Genomic DNA, 24,610 nt, shown 5'->3' with positions numbered 1-24,610 from the left:
AAAAAAAAAAAAAAAAGGGCTTTACAAACTGTAGGCTTTCGCCTTACTTTCCGCAGAAAGATTACAAATAATGAACGGCAGGGTAGAATGATTCTATTAGTTAACAGGGGGAGCCCGGTAGTAGGCCGGAATGGTAGCAGGGAAGAACATTTGTCTCACGCCCTCTGCCCTTATAATAGGGAAAATAATTCCAGATGCGCCCTGTAAATAAGAAACATAAGTGGTCAGAATGTGTATCATACTACTAAAAACAGAAGAGTTAAGTCCCCTGTACGGGAGAGATTGCCAGCGAGACAGGTGGCATCATCCATGCACTGCTTGGGATAAAATTGTATTTTGTCCAAGGTCCAATAAATGCGAGCCATTTGTCCCCATGTAATGCAATCTGGCAATTCTCTCTGTACGTGTAGCAGGGTTGAAGATAAAATGAAAATGAGTCAAGATACTCACAGAAAGCAGTCTAGCTCCTAACCAAACTCTTCTGGGGGAAGGAAATGGGAGCAATAAGCGCCCAACACCATAGACAGCCACGGCAAAAAAGTGGCATACGAGGCTCAGAGGGCGAGGATTCAAGCCAGAAAGTAAAGCCACGGGACCATTAGAGAAAATGCCCCCAAGGCTCAAGTAATCAAAACATGCTTGTCGCATTTCCTTCCTTGCTTGATCAGGTGATGCACAAAAAACCTTATAAAGTGCACCTGCCAATGTATTTATCGTAGATGCCACAGGCTGCAAAAGAACGTTCAATTTCTCAAGTCATTGAAATTAAAACTATATTCCACTCAACCTCTTCTCGATGTTCAATCTACAACTCACCTTTCTAATGGTATAGAAAGATTCAAGATACTTGCAAAGGGTAGATGCATCATTTAGGTCACGGATAGGTCTAAGAAGATCTCGAAGCACAACAATATCTGAAAGAGCCACAGTCATTCCTCCACCAGTTAAAGGGTGTCGCATATTGAATGCATCCCCCAGTAGAAGGGCACCCGGGGTGGGCTGAGGATTTGCCGGCATGCTTCTATTTGGCATTGTTCGTATATTTCCTTTATCAATTGCAGCAATAAATGCATCATAGAGCTGAGGAGGAATCTGAAACATATATTTATCAGTCAGTTGAAATGCGCATTATGCAGAATAGAAATTAACGTCTGAAACGTGTTAAACGAATTAGGAGTACCTGTGGAGCCACCGTAGTCTTCAAATAATTGGCCATTTCTCCATTAGCAATGGAAGGCACTTTTTGTCCAGGGACATCGACCAGGCAACGAACTTCTGTGCTACTGATTTGATAAAGTAAGATAGGGGAAGGGTCGGCCAGAACAACGTGTCCATGATTTGCACTTGGGAGATCGCAGTTTTCCAGGATCAAACCAACAAAACACGAAGGGATGTCCACCTACATCATATAAAGACTTCGTTTTAGAGGAGAGAAAATTGATGAAATGAAATTTGTAAACACGAGAATTTAGCACAATGAGTCGTATTCACCTTGGGAGTACAAAGAGAGCGTCTTAAGTTAGAAAAACAGCCGTCACACACAATGGTGAGAGGAGCATACGCCATCATTTCTTGGCCGTTTTTAGTCTTGTATTGGACTCCTTTTACAGCTCCATTTTCTTCAACCAGGGATGTTACTGTCCCTTGTTCCAATCTTACACTGAGCCAGAAAACAACAGAGGTAACATCAGTAGAAAATCTCAATCTCCAATAATTTTCACTGATACCCGGCATTATTGAAACAGACTAATGTAACAGCACCTGTTAAGGTACCTATGGAGTAAAAACTTCGACATTTAAATTGTGAAGTAAAAAAAAGCGTACTTTGGAAGAGTTGCAGCCTTTTCTCTCATTCTTTGTATGAAACGGCCATTATGAAAACTTCGTCCTGAAACATCTGAGTGAAACTTCTCAAGAGGGTAAGACAGTCTAGTATTTTTACCATCCTTGAAAAGGGCGTAACCAAAAACTCGTTGAGCATCAATGGCATCCAAACAATCTGCAATCACCATAATTTACTTAAATCAACATCTAACCAAAGATGAAAGAATAAACAACAAAATTAAGGGTGTGTTTGATTACATTTATTTTCCATGGAAAATATCAGTTTTCCATCCAAATTTTCACTTTGAGTGTTTGATTGCTATTTTTTCCATGGAAAACATTTTCCAACTTTTGAAAATATGCCTAATTTTCCTTGTTTTTAAGGAAAATATTTTCCTTGGGTAGATGTGGTTTTTATTTTCCACAAAAGATGGAAAATATTTTCTTTTCTAGGTAATATTTTCCATGTCAATCAAACACACCCTAAATGTTAGCAACTGTATTACTCACCTTCAAGACCTAACTCAATTAATTTCAAATAGCCTCCTGGTTGTAAAAGTTCACCTACAATTCGATCTGGCTCAGACAAGTCTCTTTCTATCACATGGACTTGTCTTCCTTCCTGCAATCAGTAATGGAAAATGAAGTTGTGAATTAGATCAAAACTCGTTTCATGTCAAAATATGAAGCCTAAAGTAATTAGTCATATCATGGAGTTTGTGCTTAATTTGAAAAGGCAAACCAACAAGCTCAGGCACAAAAAAGTTAGATAAAACTCGAGAGGCATCAATAAATTAGTGTTTCGTAGAAATAGAGACATCTAAGTCACTTTTATCTTCATTCCTATTTTCATGTTTAATGATCCTCGATCAAACAAGCTGCGGTTGCTCGTGATAAATACCATGTTGGAATATCTTTATAGTTGTTCATTTGAGGAAACTAATATTGGAATTCGACTGTTCGTTTGAACTTCTTTGATGGATCAGAGCTTTGGACTCTGATATGAAATTGAGTCTACGAGTTCTATTTTAAAAGTTTAACAACAGCAATGAAACTGTTGAGTCGAAAATTAGTATTCATCAAACAAATAAGTTTGAACTCCTTGAAACAAAACTTTAATTCCAGAGATTTAAAAGAAAGATCTACCTCAGCAAGGGACAAAAACATTATTACATGTCCTTCCCACAACTATTCAATTTTGTACATTCAAAGTTACTGATGGAAAGCATAGACGTATACGTAAGAATCAGGGTTCCCTTTCATTTTCTCTCTCCGTTACTTTCAACAATCTACACGTAATATAATGAAATTTACTCCCAAATTTGTGCCAAAAATAAAGAGAAACTGATTTTCGCTGCACTTTTAGCATAATATCGTTCACTCAACGTACATATTTGATTGGTGGATGGAACAATCAAGGGGACAGAGAGACGGGATTGGCCGATCCGATATCGAAAAAAATGAAGCTGCACTATTAACATGAAAGTTTTCTAAAAGCACAATGGCGGTCGGAATATTTAACCTGAAAATGAATTTTCTTCCTACCGTTCATATGCAACTTTGGGTATTCTCCAGGTTCACATATAAAAACATAAAACTCTATCTATAGAAAATTAAAAAACTTCTTGTATGCTAAGAACTTGTTTAATGTATATTTGTTTAGAATAGATTTTGTGAAAAAAGAGGTTTTTTAAGAATGTATGATTAAAAAGTGAGGAAATGTCGTGGATTCACATACAAATGAGTTTTATAAAAAGTAAATTTTAAAGAATATTTACAAAACATGGGTAATTAGAACATGCAACATACATAATGGACTAAAAGTATAGAATAAATCGCAGTATTACCTTTCCGAGAGTGTAAGCCAGAGCGGCACCAGCAACGCCGGCACCAACAATAATAATGTCGGTACTTCCATCAACCTCCGGCCGGCACCGACCGTTAGTGGAGGTGTAACACTCCTCTTTACGTACAACCTTTGAACTTTTGTTCTTCTTTGTTATGTTTCTCCTCAAATTGTTCGAAAAAACAAAGCCCAATATACCCCAGTATAGAAGCAACAAAGAAGCAATAAAACCACCAATAATATACTGATCAATCACCACCATCTTTACTTTTGATTGATCAAAAGATCAAGATCTCACTGCTTGCTAGTTTTTTTGTCTCTCTTTAGGATTTCGTATGGTTTCATCTAACTAATTATGGCACATTTATATAGGCAATGCATATGCTTCAATGGACTTATACAAAAAGCGCGTTTAAATGTGTGAAAGTTGGAATGGCCCATTATTATGAAATTTTTCTACTCACAATTATATCTTTTTGAATTATTTACAAACAAACAGTGCTTTCATACGTAAAATAATATTTATTTTTTTGACTTTAATTAAGTGTATGACTTGATTGAATACGATTTTTAAATTTTAATAAATAATTTTAAAAATATCATGCAACTTTAAATATTTATCACACAATTTGACAAATGATATGCTAGTAGATCTAAATCGATTTGATCCAAACTCAATTCACATTTAGGATATGTTGAGGTTGAATATAGGAAATATCAACATAAGAAATAATTAATGTTCTCTTTCATACAATAAGTTCTTGTTTGAGTCACATTCTTTGGAAAAATGCATTCTTTAACAATATTTTGACATCATTTCAATCACACATTATTCAATAAAATAATATTATACGCAAATGAAAATGTTTTCCTTATTTTTTAACCACATATTTCTCATCAATACATTATTCAAAAATAAATTGTCCCCGAATTGGGACTCAAACAAAGGCTAAATAAGTAAACTATTAGGGTCTGTTTGATTGCGAAGATGAAATTTGGGTGGAAAGAAAATAAATTCCAGGGAACTGAATTACCTAGAAATTGTTTTACTGGGAATTGTAAATTATAGTGTTTGATTGATATAATTTTTCACGTGAAAAATGTTGAAGTAAAAGTGTTTTTTGGTGTTCGTTTGACTTTGTTTTACATGAAAATTGTCAATTTAAGGGATATCCACTTCTACCATTGTTCTTAGAATTTGTTTCCATTGCCAACAAAAAAAAGGAAAAAAAAGATTAAAAAATCATCTATATTTTGGTGTTCGTTTGGTTTTGTTTTACATAAAAATTGTCAATTTCAAGGATATCCTCTTTTACAACTGTTCCTGAAATTTGTTCCCATTGCCAATAATTAAAAAAAAAACAAAAAGCAAAGAAGAAAAGAAGGTGGAAAACCAAAAACCACCTACCCCTAGGAAAATAAAAGGTGGAAAATCACGCTTTAAGGTGTTGTACCTAAAAATTCATGAAAAATCAATTTCCTGGAAAATTTTGTCAATCAAACAGGCCAAAAATAAAAGTTGGAATTCAAATTCCAAGTTCCATGGAAAATTTCGTGCAATGGCCTTAGATTGACTCGAAATTCTACCAACACATATTTGGTAACAATCCACTCTTTTGGTGAATGGAGATTGGATGAATTTTTTGTTATGAGCAAGAAACAATTAATCAAAGTTGTTAGGTTAGTCAAAGTTTACACCAAATGAGTGAGAAACCCCACACGTACCATGGATGACCAAAACGGTCAAAGTAAAATTCATGCATTTTTGCATACAACTCACGAAATATTTAAAATAATGTAAACGGTAATTTATATAATTAAAAAATAAAGACCTTCCCCAAGAGTTACTTTAATTTCCACGAAAGGAATCAAATAAAAATTTCCACTACCAGAAAAAGTTGGCAGCAGTTTACACTGAATTCATCACGGTCGGATCTAGTCAACCTTGAATTTATATAGTCCAAAAGCATATTTTATTTGACCCATATTGGTTATTGTGAGATATTCATGATCATGGATGAGTCACGATGGAATACTTGGATAAAAGTCAATTCTTGCTGCTGCATTTAAAGCAGCATAAATTTATTGGTGGGATTTCTGGTTCTTAATTTATTTTTTTTTATATTCAAGTATCCCAACTTACATCAAACTAAATTCTGGACCCCCAAAACCCTTGTCCCTAGAACCTTGAAGAGGGTAAATCACGGGTTATGCCTCAACTGGATCACAGGTTCCCCCCATTACCTATACACTTCTGCATACAAGAGACCCTCTTCCACAGTGATTGCTCCATACCAAAGTTTTGGCCGCAGGTTCCCACCAGGAGTCGAACTCTCCACTCTGCCACTGGAATTAAGACAATGTTGATTGATCCATCAGTTGAGCAGTGCCCCGGGGGGCTATTTTTATTTTTTTAACTGTTAAATGAGCAGCTACTCGTGATTTTGCAATGGCAATGGCAATGGCAAGTGATTAGAGAATCCCATGTAAAGTGTTTGTTTAGCCCCTACATTTATACAATAAAATATTCTGCACACAAACAAATAAAGTTTCTTTATTTTTTTAACCACACATTCTCCAAAAAATACTATTCAAAACTTTTTAAATTTCCAAATAATAGGTGACAAACAGGGCCAAAATGTTGTTCATTTCAAAGATGTAATTTTATAAATTAGGTTTAATATATTCTCTAATTAATCTCTTAAAATAGTAGTGAGTTTTGGTATCTCACTCACTCTATTTGTGATTTACAATGTTGGTATGAATAAATTGTAAGTTTCAATGCCCAACGTTTTAAATTATTCAAATTACATTCAAATAATTTAGCGATTAAAATTTATAATATATGTATTAGTTAAAAATGAGGAAAATTTATAATTGATTGTTGAAAAATGTAAAATAAAGTACTTGTTAGAGTACGCCAAAAATTTTACTTTTTAAAATTTTAAAGATGTTATTTATTATATACAATATGCTCTTTAAAAATAAAGAAGTTCTTGATATTTGAGAATAAGTAAATATATCTCACTTAATTGACAGTAATTTTTTTTTTTTTTTTTTTTTTTTTAAGTATAGAGTAAGTACAATGTTAGAACTAGGAATACAATTCAGTGGGACATAACTAATCTAAAACTAAAAAATTTTGAAACAAAAAATAATACAAGAAATAAAAATGTAATAGTACGTATTATACCTGGTTCCGAATAATTTTGGAATTAGCATAAAGTATTTATCGCTCCTCCATTCTACTCATTATTAGATTTATTGAAACAATTAAAATTATTAAATTCTTAGAGATGACTGCAAACTAAGATAGTTTTGATCTATTCCTACCTCCTCTAATATAGTTACTATGGTCGCATCACTTCTCTCTCTCTCTCTCTCTTTTTTTTTTTTTATTTCACTATTTATCAATGTTAGTTTTAGGGGCCCGTTTGAGCCCCATTATTTGTAGATTATAATTAAATGAATAGTATTTTTTTTTGAAAAATGAGTGATTGAAAATTTTTTAATTTACGTGTAATATTATTTTATTGAAGATTGTGTGATTAAAAATAGGAGAAAGAAATTTTTAATTTAATGTAATGAGAAATAATGGGACTCAAACAGAGGCTTAGTTTATTTGTCTTGTGGAAGGCGACAGGAGCTGCAGGCAAGTGCTTGGTAGGCCAACAGCTCCAGAGAATGTGGCGGGGCAGTCGAAGAAAGTGGACATATTATTTTTAATAACCTATTAAATTAAACAAAATTAATTAAGACAATTGTTAAAATTTATCGCACTAATATTGTTATTTCATTTTATACATCAACATTATGTACAACCTTATAAGCATTCAAAAGTCACCTCGAGAAATAAGAAACAAGACGTAAGCCTCTTGTATTCGAATTCTCCATAATTTCCATGCGAATTATTGAAATATAAGCAGGGGGACCCACTAAGAGACAAGTGGGGTCGACCGTCCCCACTAAATTTTCAAAAATCTTAAATTGGCCTTGTTAAATTTAAATTTTCAATTTTTTAATTTCTTTCACAATTTATTTTAGCTCATTTTCTGTCTCTCTCCCACTAAACGATAATTCTGAACTTGCCCGTGAATATAAGCCCCAAGTTCTTTATGTCAGGACAAGATATATGCATTAGAGTTTGATGACGTGCATGAATCTTCTTCTTTCAAATTTCAATTATGACACTTCCCTTTTGCTAGAGGGGTGTTCTTCGATTTATTATAAGAATTGCACGTCTCAGTTATCCATGAAAACAAAATTACATTTATCCCATGTTCGACGTAGTTAAAAATTAGATTTTTAGCATATTATGATATAAGTTTATGAAATTCTTGTTGAAAATTAACAAATTTCTGAATTTCAAAAAATGTGTAATTATAATTAATTATTACTTTTAACTTATATTTTTGTCAACTTCTTAAGTTACACATAAATAGAGGAATATAGTATTTCTAAAACAATATATCATTCAATAATCGTGATTATTATCTAGGTTCAATCAATTGCAAAAGAAACATTATAAAAGTGAGCCCTTCTTTGAGCCCATTATTTTTATATAAATGTATTTTTGAATAGTGTATTGATGAGAAATATATGATTAAAAAATAAGAAAAAAATTTTGAATTTACGTATAATATTATTTTATTGAAAAATGTGTAATTGAAATATTGTCAAATCACTATTTAATTTTTATTTTTATTTTTATTTTTTTGAAAAACATGTAGGTTAAACAGAGCCTAAATTCTTGGTGGTAGTCCATTTTTGACTATAATGGGTATAGTTCCCACATGACACAACTGAAGAGGAATGAGAATTGGAAATATCTCAACATATTCCTAACATGTATTAATCATATATAATATTTGGATGTGATATATAGCAACCTTATTGATGTGCCTTTTATTATGCTTTTATGTGTACGATTGGTGCCCTCCATTAGAATTCAAATAAGGATTAATTTAAAAATACCCTTGTTTGAGCCACGTTCTTCTTAAAAAATACATTTTTGAATAGTATATTGATAGAAAATGTGTGATTAAAAAATAAAGAAAAGTCATTAATTTACGTGTAATATTATTTTATTTAAAAATGTGTCATTAAAGTGGAATCAAATCACTATTTAATAATACATTTTGATGAAAAAATAGGGCTCAAACAAGGGCATATTCAATGTTTGACGTAATCCGTACTCAAAATAAATTAATTCAACTAATTTATACTTTGTATTGCACACCGGACTATTTTAGTCCACCTACGCACCTTATGGGTGAAAATGTCAAAACTAATTTTAATAGTGTACTAACGATATTGTGCCTTAAATCTTTTGCAAAATTAATAAGTAAATGTCAAAATAATTATTTTTTTGTTAATCAAAATTAAAAATAATTTTTTTATTTCAACACAAACTTAAGAATTACTTTTAGATTAAAAAAAAACTTTTTTACTTAAAATAAGAAAAAATAACTTATCCAAAACATAATTGTTTTCAGCAAAGAAGAATTACTCATTCAGCACAAGTTACATATACCTACCCCTTCCATTTACCACTTTCAATTGGTCTTCATTTTATAAAATTATCTTTCTTCAAATTCAATTTTTATCGAACATTCCATGAGATTCATAACTTCTGTCAACTTTTTAACTATACATTTCATCATTCTTTTTATCAAAAAAAAAAAGTAATAATCTAATTCTTAATTAAATCAAACATGAACTTAAAATATTCACTGTCCATCTCAAAATAATATATATATACACGTCTTGTTTATCACGAGTTTTCTTCTCTACTATTAGTGTGAACAATGAAGTGGTGCACGACTTTGACTTCCATCTCAATAAAATATCTAAACCATAGACCTAAAAGCTATGGAGAATTAATGAAACTATATTAAAAGACAGGTAAGTCTCCATATTCAAATAAATAAATTATTGTTTGTCACTTCAAACCTTGACAAACGAATTGGCAAGTGTGTACATAAATTGTGAAAAAGCATAATCGAGTTGTTGGAATTTAGGAAAGTTTTATCTTTGCGCTAAGGTGACTTCAAAATACTCGTTCTATAGTAATTCCTCAAATTGCATATCGTCGACAAGGATTTATTATACGGATGGAACAAAATTTTGCGTCCGAGTGCCAATCTAATATAATCCTTTCCGGCCTTTTTTTCGGACTTGAGAAACTCTGTATAAAATCATGAAAAGAGTTTGTTGTGTATTAGTACATATTGAGAATTGAAAACCCTAATTCTATACCACCAAGAGAAATAAACTTGTAGCAAATAAATAAAGATGCACGAAAAATTCATAAGGTTTATAGAGATTAACCTAAAAGTGTGATTACATCCTCGTCCGTTGCTGTAGTAATTCATTGTGATAAAAAGAAGTTTACTAGAAAAAAATTGCACATCATGTTCTCTCTCTCTTTTGATAATGATTAAATAAACTATAATGACGCATCCCTCTTTATATGAAAAATAGAACAAAATCAAAATTACAAGTGTTGGAATTTCGAAACCATCCCTATTGAAATTTTGGTCTAGAGCAAGATTGAGACTTCTTGTACCCTTTCCAACCGTCATGGCGACCTTACTGCTAAGATCGATATGCTTAGCGACAATAATCATATTTTACAACTTAACAATATACTATTCTTATCATATTGTACGCAGATCAATAATGTAATATAACTTGAGTTTTATTGCTCTTATAAGTTATATGGTCTATTTAATCTAAAAATAATTAAGATGCATTATTTAATTAAAACTCAAACATGAACCAGAATTGCTCAAAGATAGAGGATTTGAAAAAAGCTGCTCAAAGTCATATTCATATATAAGTCCATACAATATGATAATGGATATGTTAACGATATGTAAAGACTTTGGAGGTGGGTTTAATTAGTCGTAAAAGGATGTGGGCGAAAGTCAGTTTCAATATAGTTGGTGGCCGCCACCATAAATAGCAGGTGGGCGTATGCAAATGTGGGCAAGTCTACTTATTCTTTGTTTGCCTACTGTTTATAAATGGTTTATAATTAGAAAAATTACTTTTTATTTACATATTTAATGGAATCTACAAGTACTATTTATCTATTGATCACTTATTTTTATCTACTTAATTTAAAACTGATTATATATAGTTTCCAAACACGTTCGTCCGAATTTTAGATCAAGTAAAAGATTGTGCATATACTTCATTAGATTCGTGCATGTATTTATTTTGTACATGACAAAAATTAAATTAGTCTTGAATCCAAACAAGAGTTTATGACGTCTATTCAAATAGGACTCCATTACATGAGACTTTCATTAACTATAATTAAATTATAAAGATAAGTCTCAATTATCGTTCTTTACATAATTTTCAACTATTTTTATTAAATTAGGTAGGAGAGTGTCTCAATCGTATCACCTGTTTCATTTCACTTTACTTTCCTGTCATTATTCTTCATGATTTTTGCCCCCAAATTACTCCCAAATTTCTTAGTCCTTGATCATCTGTGCCTAACCTAGTTCCGTGCCTATAGTTTGTGTTCATAAGATTTTATTACTAGATATTTAAAAAATATATTTTACGCCTCTATCTGCATGACAAGCTGCGCAACTGCTAGCCAAAAAAAATGTTATGTAAACATCCTCAATACACTTAAAAAGGAGTATGTCACCTTTGCTATTTTCTATTTTCCGTTGGGGAATTTTACACCGATTACGTGCATATTATATTTACAAAAGCATACCAGTTATTTGCGCGAAATCGAATCGTAATTTCGACTTACATAATAGGATTTAAGAAGCAAAACATAAAAGTTGCAGAATCTGAATGCATGGATATGGATTAGTCCCTTTCGATTCTTGAATGAANGCCCGGACTCGAACCGGAGACCTTCAGTGTGTTAGACTGACGTGATAACCAACTACACCACGACACCAGGTTGATCCTTGAAACGAATACTTTTATCAGTATCCTAAAAAAATGTATTCAATAACTACTGAATTCCCATAGGAGAGATGATTCATTAACATCATGTTTCCAGATGAAAACTGTCTCCAAAGACAATATTTTGTTATAGTCTTAATCCATATTTACTATTTGTGTTTAATAATCAATTATTATATTATAATCACAAATGATGTATACACGGCATTATACCCCCTCACATAAAGAGGGCACACATACAATAAAAAATTCGTGAGCTCCTCCAGGTGAGGGGAGTGTAATCGATTGTGTACACTATGAGGTATACACATAGAATTATCATTTTGCCAATATATTCACATGCACATATTCTACATAGTATTCAAGAGAACCCCACCTCATGTGAGTGTGGGAAACCTTAATGTACAAAAAATTATGTACACTAAGCAAAGTCATAATTTAAAATTGTGAAGACAAGTATAATTAGCTGCAATATAGCAACTTATTTGAACTTAAGATACTGAACGTGCTAGGGCTAAACTAAACTCTCGAATTGAATCAAACAGTTCTTCTTAAATTAAATACCCAAATGGGTATCTGAATCGAGAACAGACGAGTTTGGTTCGATTCTAGATCAAGAACCGAATCTCCTTAATTTTTTAATTAATTTATTTTAAATAAGTTAAATTATTTTATTTTTTCTAAATAAATTTGCTAACTAGTTAATTTAGTTCAAGCCCAAAAATATGATTTTCCCACTTCTAATTTTCTATTCAAAGTCAACTTAATTAAATTGACATAAGTTTTATCCAAACTGTTACTCTGCCATAGTGTCTTTTTACTATTCTGGATAAATCAAATCAAAGCTCGACAATGCATCTCTTACTTATTTTGAGCACGCTTATCTCCCTCTTCATATGATTTTAACAATTAAACATATGAAGAACTCAAAAAGAGAGACGTAAAAGACATATAAGATTGAACTACGTTATTTTGTAAGAGTTAAAATTGAATATATCATTAGTTAAATTAATGCCACTTTGTAAATATTAAAAGAATTAATTATAATAGGGAACCTGAGAACTGAATGGAACCAAACTGAACCGAATGGAACCAAACTCGAACGGTTTCATAATTAAATTTGGACCTGACGATTTCACTTACTAAATATCCGAAAATTTGGAGTCCGATTTGTTTCTATTGAGAACCGAATCGAATCAAATCATGTCCAACCCTAGAACATGCAATGATTTTCTTCTTAATCATGTCTCGAACTAAATATACCAAATCGTGTCCTAATTGAACGCGGAACTAATTTTCCCTTAATAATTTTTTAAGTTGTATCATTATCAGCAAGCACTCATTTATCGACAGAAGTATTTAAAAATTGAGAACAATAAAAAGTTCTCTTATAGCTTGAGGTTGTAGGTTTGCAAATTGGTACAAAAGATGAGCTCGGAAGTTTTATTTATGAAAAAGTAATAAAAATGCATGAGTTGTCTTATTATTTATAACGTATAGAACACCTTATTCATAAAGTATAAAGAAGAAGATTTAGAAAGATCAGGATCTTACACTAGTCATTAAAAATTGTGGAATTTTCTTAGTGAATAATAAGAATAAGAATATAGGTTATTGTAATTGAGAATAATTAAATTATGATGAATATTTTGAGAAAGAATTATTATTTCTACCACATATTTATTTTAACCTAGAATGCTATAGTGCATTTGTATTCACTTTTACATATATCATCATAAACTACCTAATAAGCCCCTGTTTTACAAACATTATTTTAAAACTTTTTTTTTTTTTTTTACATAGTCATTTTCAATCATAAATTCACACAATAAAACATTTTGCTCGTAAATCTACAAATTTTTCTTACTTTTTAATCACACGTTCTCCAAAACTCTCGAATCGAATCTGAACCGAATCGAGCGGTTCTTTTTAAGTTAAATGCTCGAACGGGTATCTGAATCGAAAATCGTCGAGTTCGGTTCGATTCTCAATTTTAGAGCAAGAATCAAAAAACTGAATTAGGACTGAATCTCTCTAATTTTTTTAATTAATTTATTTTTAATAAGTCAAATTATTTGATTTTTCTAAATAAATTTGCTAACTAGTTAATTTAACTCAAATCTAAATATATGATTTTCATATTTCTAATTTCCAGTTCAAAGCCAACTTAATCAAATTAACCTAAAATTTATTCAAATTCATTACTCTACCGTAGTGTGATTTCTACCGTTCTGGAGAAATCGAATTGTAGCTCTACAACGTCATTCTTAATTATTTTGAACTCCTTATCTTCTTTTTACTGTGATTTTAACAATCAAATCTATGAAAAACTCAATAAAGAGATATGCAAAAAAATATAAGATTGAACTACGTTATTTTGTAAGACCTAAAATTGAATATATCATGAGTTAAATTAATATAACTTTGTAATTATTAAAATTTTTTGTTATAATACGGAACATGGGAACTGAATGGAACCGAACGAATTAAATTGGGACCAGACGATTCCACTTACTAAATACTTGAAAATTTTGGTCCAATGTCCAGCCCTAATCAAAACTTATATATATTTTTTTCATTCATTTTGAATGTTTTGAAAACACTCAAAACACAAAAAATAAAACAAATCAAACAATTAAAATGTATATATATTACTTAATAATATGGCAGTATAAAAATTTTCTATTTTACTGAATAATCAAATTTATTGAATAAAATATCACAAAGTAATTTCTAAAAATTTCAAACTCAACGCGTTCTTCAATTTTCGGTTTTGAGAAACAATATTTCAAATTGACAAACGAAATGCTGACAAACACTCAACACAGAAAATATAAAATAAATTCAAAACTGTAAACTAAAATGCAAAACGAATGGGACTATTATTAAACATAAAAACATATTAACATGTATGTACAAAACCACAAAATTGGAGAATAAAATCCAAAATTAGTTATTTTCAGGTTAGATCACAGGCAGAAACAAGGATATTACGAAGAGGGCCTAATCAAGAACATTAATTTGTTTTAATTTTCCATTTTCCATTTTCGATTTTAAAACGGTTTAAACCATTTTGCATTTTCAGTTATAAGACGGAGCAAACGCATTTTCCACATTTTCAAAAATGGAAAACGAAAAACGGCCCGAAAACGCCAAACCAAACGCAGCCTAATATTCTTAAAGGCCAGTAAAAGACTGATCAATAACGTCAATTTCTGCTACAAATTCTGTCTATACATCCACCGAACATTTAAAAGAAAAAAAGAAAAAAAAGACCATTAAAAAGCAAAACAAAGCTATGGGGTCATTTTTCTTTACAAACAGGAGGGTAAAGAACATGGCAAATCAACAATAATCAGCCACGAAAAAAAATCTGAAAAACCCTCCTTTAAATTAAACCCCACAGCAAAATAAGCTTCAAGAAATGGTATGAGATGGTGGAAGTCTAAAAACAGGCTTTTGATAGCCAGATAATTGGCAAAACAAAGTTTAACTATGGCTTCAACGAGGAACTTCATCAATTTCAGATGAACATTTTGAGCGCTGCGCGTAAATTCTTCACAAAATCCTTTGCTGACATGTTGTATACTTCATCCATCTGCAAGAAATCACGAGATTTTCTATCGAGAAAAATTACGAGATTTTAAAAACTATTATTCATTAAGTACCTTAGCAACTATAGTAATGTCAAGAACAGAATCTCCAAAAGTCATGGCACTGCTATTAACAACTGAGAGATGGAGCTTCTCAATTTCAGCAATCGTTTTTTCAAAAATCCCTTTCCTTTTCTCACTGTGGATTCTTATAAGGACATCTTTATCAGAAAATCTTGCTTCTATTTCTGGAAGTGGCTCATCAATAAAGTTCTCATCCGAGGGAGATTTTTCATTGTTAGTATAAATCTCATATCTCTTGACAAAAACCACAGATTCCATGGATTTCTTCTTCCTTGATTGCTCCTCAAGAGTCTTCACTCGATCTTGTAGTTCTTTCATGTACTTAATAGCGTCACCAAGAATCGATGCCTTGTCCATCTGCTCGTAAAATGGTAAGAAAATGTATTGGCATTATGCAAGCATTTAGGGATTAAACCCTAATCCCAAGCATGAGAGCAAAAAAAAATAAAAATAAAAATCTAAAATATGAAAAGCACCCGAATATTTATGGTTCATTCTTAAAACAACTTATTATATTTGGGATATTAGGTCGATTAGTGGTCGAGAAAAAAGTGTACATTGTGTGAATCCATTCAGTTAATTCAAAATATGAATATTTGAAGAAATTAAAGTACTATAACCTTTTCAATCCAGGGACTAGGGCGGACAAAGCTATGAATCTCAGGCTGAGTGTTTCTCTCCTCTTTCTCTCAGCTATAATATGATCCTGTCCACGAGAAAGTCTATCATTTGTGCTAATTCTCTTATTCCCCGGACAAGCCTTTACAACGTGATTTCCAGTCCCACACGAAGCTTGAGAAAAAACAGAAACATTGGGGAAATTTAGAGTACAAGAAGAAGGCCATGTCTCCTCTTTAGGCTTCACCATTCCTATTTGATTGGTGAAATTGGAATTCATTGAATTGAGATTGTTTAAGGGATTAGGCCAAGTGTTTTTCTTGAGCTGTTTCGGGGAATGAGTAAATTCTGCAGCCCTTTTGGAATTCAGTATTTGTTGGGAGAAAGACTGGTAAGAACCTTCACCAATTGCAGCAGAAATCGACACTGTGCTGAGATCATCGAGTGAATTTACAGGCCAATGGTGTAGAAAACCAGTCTCATCCATTCCCTGTAAATGATGAAAATCATGTTTAATAAAACAAGATTTCTAGTTAAAATATGTTAAAATTTGCCATCATCGTTGGGTTATAACCGTCATAGAAAGACAAATTCGATGTAAAGCTTACCAATTCTTCTAAGCTCCTGATACTTGCAATCTCCATCAGCCACGCCAAGAACACTGCATGATATAAAAACAAATATGTATATATAGTTAATAACATTCAATTTAGATGATCTTAAGTCATGAACCCTAACCTAGGATAAAACTAACCCTTTGAAGACGAAGCTTGTATCTTTTTCTCAGTATTCTTGCAATTAAGAACATAGCTCAACATTTATAGGCCCAACAAATATATTCTCAATTATTTTCTCTTAAAGGTCGTGGGAGTTTTTGCTAATGTGAAACTGGCTTTGTGACATTTGAATATCTGTTTCAACATTAGTATAAACATTAAAAAATATTGCTAAAAAATCTTAGTGGTGGTTTTAAGTTGGTGTAAAGTTAAGAATTAACTAAAAGTTTCTCGGCTGTCATATTACGAATTTTAGACTTTTTTGCCGTGGAAGTTTGAAGATTGCAAGTGGAAATTAAAATTATATGAAGAAAAGAATTTTAACTATTAATTTTAGGGCATCCATGTCAACCACCGTCTGGTCCTTCAAATCAATGGAGTCATAATCAAGAAAATTTCATCCAGATTTCGTCGGAAACAGTGGCGGATTTAGTAGGTGGCCAGCTAGGGCAGCCGCCCTAGCTGGATTCATCGGGGGGGGGGGGGGGGGGGGGGGGGTTTTTTTTTTTTTGGTAATAGAAAAAAATTTTGTCACAAAACCTCTTGTTTAATCAAGAAATGCCAACAAATTAAAACTGCCAACTTTCCAATTGGTATCACAATTTCGACAAGTACAATTATTTGGAATATCATATATACCATTAATTTAAGTGCTTAACCAATTGTTCGTTTACAGATTCACGTGTTTATACACAATTTTCAAAATTGCACACTATATAATTTCTAAGAACGCAAATATAAAATGCACTAGAAAATCAACAATAATTCATCTTAAGATTGTTGGGGAATTTTACACCGATTATGTGCATATTATATTCACAAAAGCATACCGGTTATTTGCGTGAAATCGATACGTAATTTCGATTTACCGAAATAGGATTTGAGAAGCAAAACATAAAAGTTATCGAATCTGAATGCATGGATGTGGATTCATCCCTTTCGATTCTTGAACGAGAGTAAATTATTCTTTTGATCGAACCTTGCACACTATATAATTTCCCAGGCACCTTTTCCAAGCCTGTTAGTTCATTATCCAAAGATATCTGCATCACTTTTTCTGCATGATTTGCAGGTCACAGAACTCCCATTCTCTGCCTCTAAAGGAAGACTTGGTTGTGAAGGAGGTGAAGAGGTCTTCTAACTTGGACCTTTGATGCCTATACCAGTGATTACATATGCTGTATACTAATAACAAGAGAAAATGTTGATGATTCGTCTTGATTTTGACAGAGCTGGAAAGGAGAAAGCAAAGAAAGAGTTAGCTGCAAGCTATAGCTATGTTGTACCATCAGTCGCCAGAGCCGGCTTATCGTATTGGACGCAAGAATAACCAAATTCCAATTGAAATGAAATTTTGGATAAATCAATGCAAACCCCTTGGAAGAGCCAGCATGCCGTATTGGATGCAGCACACACACCAGACACCCCTCGAAAGAGCTGGCTTGTCGTATTTGATGCAGCACACACACCGAACGCCCCTCAGAAATGCCATGTGGCGTCTGTCCCTTTTTAATTTATTTTTTTCAGATTCCACTCGTTCGTAAACATGCAAACGTGGCAAGCGCCCTGAAAAATAGAGAAAAACTAACATATTCGCAAGTCCAATGAAAAAGACCATGGCAAGCAGGAGAAGTGAAAGAGGTTATTGCCAACGAGTGCAACAAAAGAGAGAAATGGAGATGGAGAGAGTCAAATCCTAAGTATTGTCTAGAGATGGTTCAACAGTAAATTCACAATGTTATGTACTTTCATATGTGTATATATATACAGCAACGAAATTAACATTGTACGCAACTCAAAAGACATTATATGTTTCCAATATAGACAGTTTTCTTGTGTCATCATTCAAGTTTCCCCGCCATGTAATGTGTTAAAAGTTCTGTGCGCAATATCCATTTCTATACAAAAAAACCAAGGAAATGGCTTAAAAACTGCCCCCAGGAAGTGCAACTTAGACCAAGTAGATTGTCTTTAATAGCTATATTGTACAAGTCGTTACAATGATGTATCTCATTATTTGATAAACATGCTGGATGCCTATAACAAAAGGTCGAAAGAAAAAAACACGCACACATTTTCCCTCAACTTTCACCAAGAACGGGTTCTTTACGCGAGCTCATAAAGTGAATGGATTTGAAGGTGGGTTAAGAATTTGAGTCTTTGACATGGTCGTGTTTCCCACAAGCACACTTGGTGCCACACTATCCTCTGCAATCACAGGATTGACCTGTACCACTCTCTCTGGCACAACCTTGTCACCATCTACCTTAGCCAACACTTCAAAGTGCATTCTCACAGTCTCAGGCTTTGTTCTCCACTCAGGAAAGCCCTCCCAGTCAAATCCATCTCCCTTACTCAGCTTCTTCTCAACTCCAAAACCTATCTTCATAAAAGTCTGTGCCGAAACATCTGCCTTCAACAGCTTGAACGAACACTCTGTGTTTGCTTTTGGACCCAGTACAGAAGATAGCAATGCCTCAAAACCAAGCAAGTTAGGGTTCCATCCATCGATGGATGTAAGAGGCCACATTGTGGTGAACCGATCAGGTGTGAGAAGGGAAGTGGCTTCTCCTTGGAGACCAATGGTGGATAAAGCATCAGCTTGCACGGATTTCCTTTTGGATGCTGTCGATAGCTCCACGAGTCCAGGTGCAAGGCGCTTCAGCTTAAGCTTGTTACCAGAACTGGTGGCTGAGGATGTAGGGGATGTTAGTGACGATGGGCCGACAATGCGAAGTGAAAGGAGGGGACCACCTTGGGAACGGGAAGCATGTTGAAGACGCTCCGCTAGTGAAAGAAGACCAGATGCAAAGTTATTATTAGTTCTATTTAGTGGAAGTGGAAGCTCAACTGGATGACGCAAGCTGACTGATCTGGCACCCTTAACAGTGACCACAGCTCCATCTGCTAAGATCACTTTCTTCAGCACACCAGCATCCACATCATGCTACATATCATTAAAAACAGCAAATTCTATTAGGAAAGAAGAGAAGTGGAGAACTAAAATTGACATGTACAACCATAAAAATGCTCAAGAGCCAACTCCTCTCCCTACAACAACAGCAGCAATGTAAGCTTTTTATTCTAAGCAAAGTCGGATTGTTTAAGTAAAGAAATAAAATATTCCGACAAACCATCTAATAACTATAATTAGAACCCATTGTCAAACATAAAAGATGAAAAAATGCTGCAAAATAATAATGATTATAAAGATAAATGAATTGAGACTTGCGGACAAGTGAACTCATTTCTCATTCAGCCTTTAACGTAATCCAAAGAACAAAATGTCCATAAAAAGCTTTCCCCATGATATATAGCAGTATCTAATCCAAATGAACCAAAAACTAATTTGAATAGCTACGTATGCCAAAAATTCCTATTTTCCAGTGAAAACTACGACTTCTTTACTTGACACAAATATTAAACTAGAGTTGTCTACCTATCAGTACTCTTTTTCAATAAAAATAAAAAAAAAAATAAAAAAAGAAGGAAGAAAAAGAAAAAAGGAAAAAGGAAAAAGGAAAAAAACCATAATAAATTAAATTTCACCTTGTCCTGCACAATGCAGATTAAATATTCTATCCCTTTTTCTTAACAGAACCGACGTAAAAAACCCGACTTTCCATTATCATATAAATAAAACAAGTATAAAATCTCTAAGCTCTTCCAAGAAGTAATGGCAGAATCATCAAACATTAAACATATAAATTGCACACTATAATTCAACATTAAACCAGGAATCGTGCAAGTTGAACTCACGGGCAACGAAATTCTCATATCTTTAGCATCCTGGATCCATAGCTCCATTGGACCAGCCAACTGGAAAGGGGCCAAAACGGGCATCTGATCCTCCAATCGCTGTCTCTCCACCAGCCCATTACCCGAATCCTCTACGCGAAAAATGGGCAAGTCCACATACTCCCATCGGTTAACGTCCTCCAAAAGCTTAAAGGGAAAAACTTTATTATCAATCTCAACATCAAATTCATATGCCACCGACCTTCCCACTAAGGCGTCCCTCAAATCAAACCCCGATATCTTAAACTCATCAGCTTGGAAACCTAATCCCTTCACAATCGCTTCCTTCAAATCCTATACTTAACATCAAAATAAGCAATACCAAATAAAATTTCGCAATTTAATTAAAGGGGAAAAAAAAACCAAAATAATTAACTCATTCTATTAGGGCCAATACTGTAGAAAAATGGGATTTCTTTAGCGAAATTGACAAATTGAAATGCTTACAGATATTGCTTTAGGGTAGGGAGGATTGATGTCTTGCGAAGCAACCAAAGCGGCAGATATTGTAAATTGAAACGCAATCACGACCAAACAAAAAGCTGCAAAAATATTCATCTTTAAAAACCTCAAAGCCATTAATTTACAAACAGGAAAAAATTAATCTTGGAACGTAAAACTAAGGGTCCGTTTATTTGATTGATTGTGCTTCTTCTGCTGCTTTAGCCAGAGAATTTAATCAGTGAAACTACAAAATAATTCCGTTTTTCACTTGACTGTTTGGAAAAGATACTGGAAAATGAGAGGCAAAGAATATCGTAGATGATTCTGGAAATGGTAGTGGGATGATGACATGGATGGAGATGGACCAATGATAATGGGTGGGTGAAGATATGCTGAGACGTTCGTTTTCATGGTATAAGACCGCAATTTCCGGGTTACTATTGGTGGAAGTAACGGCGTCGTATTACGCCATCTGGTGTGGGAAAAGGAAAAAGTATAATTACCAAAAATGGCGTCGCCCGGACTCGAACCGGAGACCTTCAGTGTGTTAGACTGACGTGATAACCAACTACACCACGACACCAGGTTGATCCTTGAAATGAATCCTTTTATCAGTATCCTAAAAAAATGTATTCAATAATTACTGAATTCCCATAGGAGAGATGATTCATTAACATCATGTTTCCAGATGAAAACTGTCTCCAAAGACAATATTTTGTTATAGTCTTAATCCATATTTACTATTTGTGTTTAATAATCAATTATTATATTATAATCACAAATGATGTACACACGGCATTATATCCCCTCACATAAAGAGGGCACACATACAATAAAAAATTCGTGAGCTCCTCCAGGTGAGGGGAGTGTAATCGATTGTGTACACTATGAGGTATACACATAGAATTATCATTTTGCTAATATATTCACATGCACATATTCTACATAGTATTCAAGCGAACCCCACCTCATGTGAGTGTGGAAAACCTTAATATACAAAAAATTATGTACACTAAGCAAAGTCATAATTTAAAATTGTGAAGACAAGTATAATTAGCTGCAATATAGCAACTTATTTGAACTTAAGATACTGAACGTGCTAGGGCTACACTAAACTCTCGAATTGAATCAAACAGTTCTTCTTAAATTAAATACCCAAATGGGTATCTGAATCTAGAACAGACGAGTTTGGTTCGATTCTAGATCAAGAACCGAATCTCCTTAATTTTTTAATTAATTTATTTTAAATAAGTTAAATTATTTTATTTTTTCTAAATAAATTTGCTAACTAGTTAATTTAGTTCAAGCCCAAAAATATGATTTTCCCACTTCTAATTTTCTATTCAAAGTCAACTTAATTAAATTGACATAAGTTTTATCCAAACTGTTACTCTGCCATAGTGTCTTTTTACTATTCTAGATAAATCAAATCAAAGCTCGACAATGCATCTCTTACTTATTTTGAGCACGCCTATCTCCCTCTTCATATGATTTTAACAATTAAACATATGAAGAACTCAAAAAGAGAGACGTAAAAGACATATAAGATTGAACTACGTTATTTTGTAAGAGTTAAAATTGAATATATCATTAGTTAAATTAATGTCACTTTGTAAATATTAAAAGAATTAATTATAATAGGGAACCTGAGAACTGAATGGAACCAAACTGAACCGAATGGAACCAAACTCGAACGGTTTCATAATTAAATTTGGACCTGACGATTTCACTTACTAAATATCCGAAAATTTCGAGTCCGATTTGTTTCTATTGAGAACCGAATCGAATCAAATCATGTCCAACCCTAGAACATGCAATGATTTTCTTCTTAATCATGTCTTGAACTAAATATACCAAATCGTGTCCTAATTGAACGCGGAACTAATTTTCCCTTAATAATTTTTTAAGTTGTATCATTATCAGCAAGCACTCATTTATCGACAGAATTATTTAAAAATTGAGAACAATAAAAAGTTCTCTTATAGCTTGAGGTTGTAGGTTTGCAAATTGGTACAAAAGATGAGCTCGGAAGTTTTATTTATGAAAAAGTAATAAAAATGCATGAGTTGTCTTATTATTTATAACGTATAGAACACCTTATTCATAAAGTATAAAGAAGAAGATTTAGAAAGATCAGGATCTTACACTAGTCATTAAAAATTGTGGAATTTTCTTAGTGAATAATAAGAATAAGAATATAGGTTATTGTAATTGAGAATAATTAAATTATGATGAATATTTTGAGAAAGAATTATTATTTCTACCACATATTTATTTTAACCTAGAATGCTATAGTGCATTTGTATTCACTTTTACATATATCATCATAAACTACCTAATAAGCCCCTGTTTTACAAACATTATTTTAAAACTTTTTTTTTTTTTTTTTTACATAGTCATTTTCAATCATAAATTCACACAATAAAACATTTTGCTCGTAAATCTACAAATTTTTCTTACTTTTTAATCACACGTTCTCCAAAACTCTCGAATCGAATCTGAACCGAATCGAGCGGTTCTTTTTAAGTTAAATGCTCGAACGGGTATCTGAATCGAAAATCGTCGAGTTCGGTTCGATTCTCAATTTTAGAGCAAGAATCGAAAAACTGAATTAGGACTGAATCTCTCTAATTTTTTTAATTAATTTATTTTTAATAAGTCAAATTATTTGATTTTTCTAAATAAATTTGCTAACTAGTTAATTTAACTCAAATCTAAATATATGATTTTCATATTTCTAATTTCCAGTTCAAAGCCAACTTAATCAAATTAACCTAAAATTTATTCAAATTCATTACTCTACCGTAGTGTGATTTCTACCGTTCTGGAGAAATCGAATTGTAGCTCTACAACGTCATTCTTAATTATTTTGAACTCCTTATCTTCTTTTTACTGTGATTTTAACAATCAAATCTATGAAAAACTCAATAAAGAGATATGCAAAAAAATATAAGATTGAACTACGTTATTTTGTAAGACCTAAAATTGAATATATCATGAGTTAAATTAATATAACTTTGTAATTATTAAAATTTTTTGTTATAATACGGAACATGGGAACTGAATGGAACCGAACGAATTAAATTGGGACCAGACGATTCCACTTACTAAATACTTGAAAATTTTGGTCCAATGTCCAGCCCTAATCAAAACTTATATATATTTTTTTCATTCATTTTGAATGTTTTGAAAACACTCAAAACACAAAAAATAAAACAAATCAAACAATTAAAATGTATATATATTACTTAATAATATGGCAGTATAAAAATTTTCTATTTTACTGAATAATCAAATTTATTGAATAAAATATCACAAAGTAATTTCTAAAAATTTCAAACTCAACGCGTTCTTCAATTTTCGGTTTTGAGAAACAATATTTCAAATTGACAAACGAAATGCTGACAAACACTCAACACAGAAAATATAAAATAAATTCAAAACTGTAAACTAAAATGCAAAACGAATGGGACTATTATTAAACATAAAAACATATTAACATGTATGTACAAAACCACAAAATTGGAGAATAAAATCCAAAATTAGTTATTTTCAGGTTAGATCACAGGCAGAAACAAGGATATTACGAAGAGGGCCTAATCAAGAACATTAATTTGTTTTAATTTTCCATTTTCCATTTTCGATTTTAAAACGGTTTAAACCATTTTGCATTTTCAGTTATAAGA

The 24,610-nt window shown here is 32.4% G+C and overlaps 3 protein-coding genes and 2 non-coding genes across 5 annotated transcripts; all 5 read right to left on the bottom strand.

The window, feature by feature from the left end:
• LOC111376794 (squalene monooxygenase-like) lies at positions 1-4,018 on the bottom strand. Its single transcript, XM_022999800.1, has 8 exons — positions 3,672-4,018; positions 2,335-2,446; positions 1,825-1,999; positions 1,492-1,660; positions 1,181-1,399; positions 817-1,092; positions 451-729; positions 1-201 (listed from the first exon to the last, which is right to left on the bottom strand). Exons 1-8 carry the CDS (start codon positions 3,930-3,932, stop codon positions 97-99), a joined length of 1,596 nt encoding a protein of 531 aa, XP_022855568.1. The 5' UTR covers positions 3,933-4,018; the 3' UTR covers positions 1-96.
• Positions 4,019-11,531: 7,513 nt separating this feature from the next.
• TRNAV-AAC lies at positions 11,532-11,603 on the bottom strand. Its single transcript has one exon. It is a non-coding gene; the product is annotated as a tRNA-Val (tRNA).
• Positions 11,604-14,888: 3,285 nt separating this feature from the next.
• LOC111376793 (transcription factor bHLH25-like) lies at positions 14,889-16,778 on the bottom strand. Its single transcript, XM_022999799.1, has 5 exons — positions 16,661-16,778; positions 16,515-16,567; positions 15,908-16,396; positions 15,280-15,645; positions 14,889-15,209 (listed from the first exon to the last, which is right to left on the bottom strand). Exons 1-5 carry the CDS (start codon positions 16,722-16,724, stop codon positions 15,135-15,137), a joined length of 1,047 nt encoding a protein of 348 aa, XP_022855567.1. The 5' UTR covers positions 16,725-16,778; the 3' UTR covers positions 14,889-15,134.
• Positions 16,779-18,602: 1,824 nt separating this feature from the next.
• Positions 18,603-21,310, bottom strand: LOC111376792. Its single transcript, XM_022999798.1, has 3 exons — positions 20,928-21,310; positions 20,442-20,774; positions 18,603-19,629 (listed from the first exon to the last, which is right to left on the bottom strand). The coding sequence occupies exons 1-3, from the start codon at positions 21,057-21,059 to the stop codon at positions 18,799-18,801; spliced, it is 1,296 nt and encodes a 431-aa protein (XP_022855566.1). The 5' UTR covers positions 21,060-21,310; the 3' UTR covers positions 18,603-18,798.
• Positions 21,311-21,433: 123 nt separating this feature from the next.
• TRNAV-AAC lies at positions 21,434-21,507 on the bottom strand. Its single transcript has one exon. It is a non-coding gene; the product is annotated as a tRNA-Val (tRNA).
• Positions 21,508-24,610: the final 3,103 nt, after the last annotated feature.

This window comes from Olea europaea, unplaced genomic scaffold, assembly GCF_002742605.1.
Source record: "Olea europaea var. sylvestris unplaced genomic scaffold, O_europaea_v1 scaffold1561, whole genome shotgun sequence".
Taxonomy (NCBI): Eukaryota; Viridiplantae; Streptophyta; class Magnoliopsida; order Lamiales; family Oleaceae; genus Olea; species Olea europaea.
Note: the sequence above shows the minus strand (reverse complement) of the source record. Positions and strands in the feature narration are given on the sequence as shown.

Coding starts and splice junctions, on each gene's coding strand:
- LOC111376793 (XM_022999799.1), bottom strand. CDS start 16,724: ATGTTGAGCTATGTTCTTAATTGCAAGAATACTGAGAAAAAGATACAA. Junction 16,568..16,660: donor ACAAGCTTCGTCTTCAAAGG/GTTAGTTTTATC, acceptor TATATCATGCAG/TGTTCTTGGCGTGGCTGATG. Junction 16,397..16,514: donor TCAGGAGCTTAGAAGAATTG/GTAAGCTTTACA, acceptor CATCATTTACAG/GGAATGGATGAGACTGGTTT.
- LOC111376792 (XM_022999798.1), bottom strand. CDS start 21,059: ATGGCTTTGAGGTTTTTAAAGATGAATATTTTTGCAGCTTTTTGTTTG. Junction 20,775..20,927: donor CCTACCCTAAAGCAATATCT/GTAAGCATTTCA, acceptor TGTTAAGTATAG/GATTTGAAGGAAGCGATTGT. Junction 19,630..20,441: donor ATATGAGAATTTCGTTGCCC/GTGAGTTCAACT, acceptor AATGATATGTAG/CATGATGTGGATGCTGGTGT.
- LOC111376794 (XM_022999800.1), bottom strand. CDS start 3,932: ATGGTGGTGATTGATCAGTATATTATTGGTGGTTTTATTGCTTCTTTG. Junction 1,093..1,180: donor AGACTACGGTGGCTCCACAG/GTACTCCTAATT, acceptor TATATGTTTCAG/ATTCCTCCTCAGCTCTATGA. Junction 202..450: donor TAGGAGCTAGACTGCTTTCT/GTGAGTATCTTG, acceptor TCTTATTTACAG/GGCGCATCTGGAATTATTTT.